Raw genomic sequence first — 9,199 nt, forward strand, 5'->3', positions numbered from 1 at the left:
GTTATAGGCAAAAGCAACTGCCCTAAAAAAAAGAAAGGTATCAGGGTGGCTGGATGTTTTCATCAGTAAAGGAGTTATAAAATGTTCCTGATCTCAACTAGAACTCATCAGTCTTCTGCCTGATGTGTCCCTGTCTTCACTGCAAGAGGGAAATACGTTGTGTTTGCATTGCTGCCTGTCTCATGTTTATGGTGAGAGAGGATTAATGGTTCGACCCCTCCAAGCAGCCGACTCTGTCGGCACATACCTTATCCACCACCACAGGCCACTGGTTGTTCCCTTCCCAAACGCCACAGCCTGCTCCTGGCAATTTGATGGCTTTGGATCCCCTTTGAGACCAGGGATGTGCTGTGAGTTGGCAGGATTTGTCCCCACTAGTGGAATCTGTGGTGACATAAACTGGCCAAGCCTGGGAGTATAAAACCAACCCCACTTTTCCAATAGGTTTTAGCTGGTCTGAATAAACACCCTGGCAGGAGGACTGGAGAGCCCAGAGGGAGAGCAGTAATTTCAGATGGGCTAAGGTTGCCTGTGAACTTAACAAGAAACAGCCCGGTCTGCTTGTGCCACCTATGTCACGTAAGCATTTGGTACATTAGCATGGATTTCATTTGGTCATTTAAAGCCGCCTGCATTAGCTTGTGACTGTGGGTCTTTTCACTCATCTTTTGTGCATGTTCTTCCTTGCAAATGTGTATTTGCCGCAGCACATTTTCAAAAGGAACTGAGAAAGAGAAAATCAAAAGCTACATGTATTAGTATTCCTGTTTAATTTAATATCAGCTTACAAGGTGGAAATTAAAATGATTTTTCTGTCACTGTTATCTCTCTTCACTTGGCAAAGATTGATTTCTTTCTTCCCCACTGCTCACTAATAAGACATCTGAAAACTAAGATGGTTTTTATGTTTACTTCCTTGTTTAAATCAGCTTTCTCAACTAAGGACAGCTTTGGCAATATATTTGCTTTTTAACTTGTGATTTCTGTGTTGGCTCAGACTCCGTCAGTGACAGAACATCAAACACGGAGAGGCTATATATTTTTAATTACTCAGGGATGCCCTTGTGCATAAGTACATGCAAATTAAACAAGCAGAATTCAAAACCTGTTCAGAACAGATTGCACACGTTACACAATCAGTCACATTTGGGGCTCAGAAACGATGGTGCACTATTTTGCTTCTCATGCTGACAAGCAGGGAGGTATCAGCCATCACTTGGTACAGCGTCATGCCATCGCTACTGCTGTGTCTGACACTGCTAGGTTTGGTACCACTTTCTCGAGAGCTGACAAGCCAAGGAAGGCGGATGGCAACGCATGAATGCTCAAGTGTGAGAATCAGCTGAACAACTAGCCTACGTGGAATTACACCTTCCTACAAAAGAAATAATAATGTCCAGGAGGAGGATTAGAAAAAATATGACACTTTTGACGTCTCAGAGAACCTGACATAAGCACCTAACCGCCTGCCTCCAGAATCTAGCTCTCCTTTGAAGTGGGGAGGATAAACTAATGAGCAAAGTCGCTGTTTGGAGTCCAAGCTGCATTTTATGAACTTGGTACACGTACCCCAGTAGCATTACAACTCCAGCCAAGATGCAATAATTTCAAAAGACAAAAAACATTCAGTGAAAATCCCGCTGTCTAAGATGGTCACACCAAAAGGAAAAGAAAGGAAACATAGCCATCTGTATATTGCAGATGAGGAGCTCAAACACTAAAGACAGAGGCAGCACAGTGGGCACCCCTAAAGAGCTGACCATTCTTTCTGCACAGAAAAGCTGAGCTTTTTCAAAAAGTCAAGTAATGTGTCCTGCAACACATTCTCTTGGGATATTATCTCATGCCCCTTAAACATTTCACTGTGCCACAAGGCTCCTTACTTAACAACCCAGCGTTTTCTCTCATATTTTCTTTCCATTGCCCTTTCTTAAATCCCATGCTCAGCATTAATGAGATTTTTTTCCTCTGATATGTTTATGCCTGGAATATCCATATAGCATTATCTTACCTTCTTCCTCTCAAACGTGATTATCCTTCGTTTATCCAGTTTGTATGTATTGAAGTTTTAATCTTTCCTTCTCCCTCTTGATAAAGTTGGTTTTGCCCTTCTCAAGGGGATGATATCTAAAGGTTTCTTTCAGCCCTGTCTTGCGTGGTTCCACGACTTTCTTCAGTATTTCTGTATTTTTGATACAGTTGCACCCAGAGCTGAAATCCAGCTAGCCTCTTCTGTGAAGACGCACCTGGTTCTGACCTTGCTGGAGATCCAAGGTGACAACTCCTCGCATTGCACCAGAAGCGACTTATGCCACACAAGTAGCCTGCGTCCCACCGAGTGTGCTCTTGCCAGCCATCTGCATGGGTGACCTGAGGCAAGGGTGCCCGCATCTCCGGTCACCTCCCAGCACAAGGCTGGTCCTGGGGCACCTCAATCCTTGCCAGGGAGGCCAGTCCTGGCCCCTTGTGCCAGGCCGGCAGGCAGGTGTCTGGACACAATTCAGGCAGCGAGTGCCAAGCCTGGCATGCACGTGATGTGACGCTGTACGGGCACCTCAGATGTTAGAGAAATCTGGGTTGAGTTGAAGGCTGCACCGGAGCTGCTGTTAGGGGGTGAGCATGCAAGTGATGTGTTTCATCCGATTTCCATCCTCCTGTTTGATATTTGCGCTATCTGTCCTGTGGTGCCTTTGGTGCACATATCAAAGGCCACTGAGCCACGAGCGGGTTCTTGGCAGGTTGTGACCCGTGCCGACCTGCTGGAATAAAGAAAGCCTTTTAATTTTATTGAGGATGGGAAGGGGTGACCTTTCCATTTGGGAAACAGGGACAAGCCTCAGGCGTCTTCCTCAGCGCCCGTCCGGTCTCCAGTGGGCAGGGAGGATGGCGGAGATGCCAAGCGCGGCCGGAGGGGGTGGATGGGGAAAGGAAACCCCGGTCCTTCGCACCACCCTGCAGTCACCACCACAGCACGCACCCGGGCGGCGGGGCTCTCCCGCGGCGCGGCGGCGGCGCGGGGCGGGCGGGAGCGCAGAAGGCGGCGGCGGCGGAGGAGGAGGAGGAGGAGGAGGGAGGTGGGGGCGAACGGCGGCGAAGGGAGGGAAAACCTCGGCTGGGCGGAACACGCCGGCCGGCGCCGTCCCAGTCTGCCGCGGCCGCGCTGCCAGCGCTGCCCGCGCTGCCGGCGGCTCCCCCTGCCCCCGCACGGTCCCCCCGGGGCCGGGGGCGGCGGCGCCCGCCGCGTCCCACCCGCAACTTTCGCTCCCCCGTGGATGGCTTTCGTCGGAGACCTGCAGGACAGCCGGGCGCTTGACACCTGTCCCCCATCATGGGCCGCCTCCGCGCCTAAGTTTGCCGGCTCCCGGCCCCCCCTCGCCGCCGCCGCAGGGCGGGCTTGAAGCCGCGGCGGGGACCGCGGTGCCCATGGCCGGGCGCCCCGCGGCGCCGAGGTGTCCGTGCGCGCCGCCCCGTCCCGCCCGCCGGGGAGCCGCCGCGCCCGCCGGAGCGCCGCAGCGGGGGCGCTGAGGGAGGCAGCCCCCGGCACACCGCCACCGGCTCGGCGCCAGCCGCCGTTGCCCGCCGGGTCGCTGGCGGCGGCGGCGGCGGCGGGGGCGGCGGCTGGGCCGCGGGATCCGTCCGCGCTCGCTGCCCCCGTGTAGTTCCCGAGTCGTCTGTCCTCGGCGGCGGCCCGCGGGTGACATGCAGTCCCTCATCTCTCCGGTGACCAAGGCTATCCTGGTGGCTTTGTTCATCTTCGCCATCCTGCTGATCCTCTACGTGATTCTGTGGTACATCTGCCGCGATGTGGATTGCGACCATGGGATCTGAGCGGCGCCGCGGGGCCAGGGCTTAGGAGCCGGGATTCACCCCGCGGGGCCGGGAGCGGCAGCGGCAGCAGAAGCCCCGCCGGGCGGCAGCCGCCGCCACCGCGGCAGGAACAGGGGAAGGAGAAGGAAAAAAAAGAGGAAAAAAAGGAAAAAAAAAAGAGGGAAGAACCGAGCCGAAAGAGCCCGGAGGACAACTGCAATCAAGAAACCAACCTGAGCTTGACCTTCAGAGACCAGGGTGACCCGGTGAGTCCCCGCTCTCCGCGGCGCAGGGGATGCGCGGGTGCGGCGGGGCTTCCTCCTTCCCGCTCCGCTCCGCTCGCACGCACACACACACGCACACACACACACTCACACACGCACGCACACGGCTGTGTAACACACGCCCGAAGGCGCGCACACACACACACGCACACGCACACACACACACCCGGTAGATGTGTGTGCCTAAGTGCCTGCTGCGCCCATGCGTGCCGTGTCCCCAGGGGACAAGCGGGACCCGTCCTTGCTGTCCGCGTTGAATTGTGCCTGTCCCCGTCCCGGCGTCCCCCCGCTTTAAATTTACCGAGGTGACAACGCGCAAACGGCAGCGCGACCCGCGGGCCGGGGACCGGGCCGTGGCCGGGCGCGGTGGGCGGTCGCCGCGCTGCCTTTGCGGCCCCACATTGGTATGCAGGCGGTGCCTGCGCCGCCGGGCAGACCGAAAAGGGGAGCCCAGGGGCTGGGGGAAAGCCAAGGCTCGAGCAGTCCGGGCACAAACGGGGGAAGTCACGGAAAATGAAGGGGAAGATGCCAGGTATCCGCCGGGAACCCGCAGGCAGACTCCGGGGAGGGGGATGCGAAGCGGGGTGAATTTCTCCTTCCTCGGGGCAGGTTAGTGGAAGGAGGTGGGGGAGATGTCAGGAAAACGTGCGCGGGAAGTTCTGGATGGCAGCGGTCCTTGTCTGGTCTCACCGACACTCCATTTCCTACGTGCTACTCCACGCAAAAAGGTTAATGCAAAAGGGTTAAACGCATGCCCAAGCCCGGCAGTGTCAAAAATGTTGATAAAAAAGTACACAATTGATGAACACGTACGCGCCGAGCACGCTGGGACACTACAGGGGCCGTATCCTGCCCAGTTGTTTTCCCACCTGAAAGAATTTGTTGTTGGCTGTTTCTGCTCTTATCGTTGGATTGTGTTGAATACCGTGTGCTAAAGCGGAGAGACAGCGGAGTAACATCATGTTTAAAGTGAAAAAGACCTACGGAAAGAAAGATGGTCGTAAACTCTTGGGCTGTAAATGTTTCTGTCCTTGGTAGACAAGCTGTCAGGAATAGGAGCAAACTCCAGCTGTGTGCGTTACCCCTGGCGGGGATGTGTTCGGACACCGCAGGGTGCGTGTGCGCGTACGCAGTGGGGAATAAGAGAAAAGTAGAGTTCGGATTTAAAAGGGGAGAACGGGGATGTAGCCAAGTGTAAACTGTAATCGTGCGATTCAGGATGATTTGACATTGAGTGTTGGTAACCGAAAGCTCACCTTTGCAACAGGGGTCTGGATTTGGAAGGAAACCGTTCAGAAGTCGATTCTCTTGCTGTTTCAGTTTGCGCGTCTGTTCAGATTGTATTTCGAAGGGCTTTCGACCTGACTAGTTGATCAAACATGACACTACCGTTAACGCATCCTACTAATGTGATTATAGCAGCAGTGACATCAGTGTTTCCTTGCCCTGCAACTAACAGTAGCAATGCATTTGTTTACTTCCCCTGTGCACACTCTGAAATGTCTGTTACTCAACAGTTCTGAACAGCAAGGGAAGAAGGGAGGAGGAGAGGGAAGCTCTTAAAGGCGTTTAAAAATGGCCACAGCTCTGTTCTCCTTATGCACTTAATTCTATAGAAATACAATTACTTCCAAGTCCTCCTCTTGAAATTTTTTTTTGCAGTTTCACCAGTCAGTAAAAATGCTTTTACCTAAGTGGCAAAAACCTCTTCACACTTTGACGTGTGTCAGGTTGTGTCACATGTTCCCTTCCGAATTAACAGCAGCGTGCGCCTTCTAGCCCTCTCCCCGCTGGCAGGAGCTGGCAGGTGATACGGTTATAGAGGCTTTGCCATTTAGTGTTAATTATTTCACAGAAAACCGGTATTTCAAACTGTTATAGAACTGAACGGAACGTGCCAAATTAAGATGGTTTTCACGAAACTTTAAATATTGACAGATATGTGTGCGTGTGATTAAATGCCTGAAGTGTTGATGTTATAGAAAATACTTTTTTTTCTAACAGCTTTTATTCTAAATAAGGTAAATATATATACGTGTTCACATATAAATATGTAAATATGCATTTGTATAAACACTAATGGGTATTTTCCAGCCTAACATAACTGAAAATAAGCAGAGCAATGATAAGTAATACCGTATTTGATTTATAGTTGAAGTCACAGATTCGTTGGCTTTGGATCGATACTATCTATGTGTGTTCGTTATTGTGTATTAACGAACACAAAACCCTAAAGATAATGAAACCCACCTTTCCTATTGCCGCGACATCTGATATAAGAGAATGAAATCCTGGCCTTGCTAAGGTCACTGTGGAATTTTGCAGTTAGTTTCGATGGAGTCAGAAAAATATTGGCAGATACGCATGTGAGTTTGAAACAGCAGGATGTTCCTGAAGTTGAGACAATTATTAAAACAGTAAACAAGGGCAAATCAGTTACCGTGAAGTGCCTACAAACCTTGTTTTTATATTTATTTGCTTGCTTGCTTGCTCAGAAGTTTGGTGGTGATTTTACTTCTATTTAGTGTTATGAGGTGCTCCTGCCCCAACTCAAGAATTTTCATCAGCTTGCTCTCTCTTAATGTATGGTAGTGTTTCAAAGGTGGTATCTGAAATATCATCTGTGACTAAGATACGGAGTACAATAGCGTCAGGTAGATATAGATCACCTGTAAGTATTTTTTGCCATAAGATGTGGTGTAATGTCATGAATAGTACCTTTGTTCCAGGCAAAGACAACTTGTTATCGTGTTCCTATTTGAGCAAAAATTGATAATGTCATAGGCTGAAAGTGTGTTATTAGTCCAAAAGCAATTTAATAGTCTATTCAAGCATTGTGTAAAAGGATCTTTCAGAGCTTTGCCTTTTTGTGTGAAAAAGCCTGTGAAGAAGTTACCGCTGCTTCATTGCTTCATCAGCAGAAGTGTAATGAATTTTATGGATTAATTCCTACTGCAAGGCAGCATGCTATATAGCATGTTCCCAGGAACCCCATCACATCTGACTTAAACATGCACAGTGTTTCTGGATAAATCGTTCTTTACTCAATCCCTATTCAGACAAATTCCCTGAAGGTTTATTAAATTTTTTCTGGAAGTAGCACGTAAGTGTAACTGGGCAACGAACGTCCCAGGTTTGCTTGTTTTCTGTTTCCTTCCTCATAAAATGGATTTATAAGAGTCAGTGTCTTTGTGATATGCCCTGAGTGCATCTTATACCATTTCCCTAAAACAGGCTTAAAATGAGCATTGAAGATCATTCCAGCATAGGAGGGTCTCCGCAGAGAGGAAAGGTTAGCCAAGGTCCAAGGATGGCCTGTGCTGTGTCTGTGAGATGTCCTTGTGTCATACCAGTGCTCAGCTGTACTTTTTCCCCTCCAGGTGAGTGGGCAGGAGAGTAACCTTCAGGCTGCTGTCAGGCAGGACACATAGATCTGCCCTACACAGCTCCTGCTTCGTGTAGTGGAGGGCTTGATGTAGGAGCGATTTTCTACTGTCTGTTCTGCACAAGTGGTCAGACACAATGACTTCGTAGTTGTTCCTCATGGCCTTAAAATCTGTGATTATTGGTAATGTGACAAGTACACGGTCTGATTTGTATGTTTATAAACAACTTGGAGGTGGGAATGTGAGGATTAATTGTATGGTTTTATGCCGTGATTATGACACTTGGAACTGGCAGGGCCCTTTAAATGGCAAGTTTTGGGGCAGTGTTAGGGAGTACAGTGTCACTGTAACAAGTGTGTTTAACCTGCAGCATGAGCAGGCTGTAGCTTTTCTTCTTCCTTTGCCAGAATAAGGATCTTGGATTGGTAACATTAATACAAACTCTGGTGGTGTTGTCGTGGAGTTGCAAAGAACAGGAGAGTTTGCCCTTCACCCAAGGAGCAGGCTCAGCGCACACGTCGGGTACGTACCTGCGAGGCACTCGCCTGGCGTGCCTCTTCCCTCCTGCTTGGCACTGCTTCGGGGCTGGAATTGGACATTAAAGCGTACAGAGAAGTTCCACTGCCGTTTCTCAACAGATGACTTTTCCCCCAGTTTTTCTTCGATGCCTGAGCGTTTTCTCCTTTTCCTCCTAAGCGGTGATCCTCTGAACTGTGACTGTTTAGTGCGTAACCCGGTTTGTAGACAAACTGCACAAATTGATTTTCCTGAAGTGGGCTGACAAAATGATGAGTGTATTGGAAAGCAGCACACGCTTGCCTATTTGTTGTTCTACATTAAACTAGGTTTTTCAAGTAAATTCCCTTTAAAATAGCCTTTTTTTTTGTTTTAGCGTGCTGCTTTCAATATGCACAGCTAATACGGTTCATATAGTTGCACAGCAGCAGCTGCTCTTGTTAGAGGCACTCCGATAGCTTTCAAAATTTTACCCAAATGAGAAAACTTGAGCTTCAGCTTGGAGGGGCTTATAACACTGGCTCCTGTTGAGAATTACATCCTTATTTTGAGTGTTTTGATATACTACTTTGGAATACTAAAGATTCTTACTGGCGTTTTCATGAGTCACTATTAAATTAAATCACATGTAAAGGATACCAATAAGGTGACATTCAGAGTTTTTTTGTAGAACGTATTGTGAATGTGGATTATGGTTGAGAAAAAGATGTGGAAAAAAAAATTGATTGTGACTGATTTAAGAAAGAGAAAAGAATGAGAAAAGAAAGAAGGAAGAATGTTACATCAAAATGGAAGAGAGACTCCAGAGTATACAAATTTTTGAAAGTGCAGCTAATGTGGGGTAAAATGCTAAGCTCATACAACAAAAATTGCTACTTTCCTTTACAGAAAGTGTATATACATATATATACACACATATACATGTATGTGGCCATGCATATGTACAATCTATGGGATCGAATTAGAAATCTGCATCTCTAGAACAAGCTGAGAATGTTTACATGGATGATTTTACTCCTTTATCCTTGAAACCTGGCTCTATTATCGCCCAATATGCATTTACTTTAAAACCAGATAGTGTTGCAGATGCTTTCTTGAGGACTTTCTGATCAAACGTGATATTGTACACTGAAATTATAAATGAATCATTCTTATAAAGAAGATGCTAACATTCTAATTCCCTTTGAAAAGAAAAATGAGTTCCAG

At 48.6% G+C, this 9,199-nt stretch overlaps 1 protein-coding gene across 1 annotated transcript; it reads right to left on the minus strand.

Moving 5' to 3' along the window:
- Nucleotides 1-2,836: 2,836 nt before the first annotated feature.
- On the minus strand, nt 2,837-3,819 carry LOC147529406 (uncharacterized). The gene is given in 4 exon segments (XM_086615688.1): nt 2,837-2,991; nt 2,994-3,084; nt 3,086-3,397; nt 3,400-3,819. Coding segments are annotated over 4 exon segments (978 nt in total).
- Between the last annotated feature and the right edge of the window lie 5,380 nt (nt 3,820-9,199).

This window comes from Tauraco erythrolophus, chromosome 1 (genome assembly GCF_009769465.1).
Source record: "Tauraco erythrolophus isolate bTauEry1 chromosome 1, bTauEry1.pri, whole genome shotgun sequence".
Classification (NCBI taxonomy): domain Eukaryota; kingdom Metazoa; phylum Chordata; class Aves; order Musophagiformes; family Musophagidae; genus Tauraco; species Tauraco erythrolophus.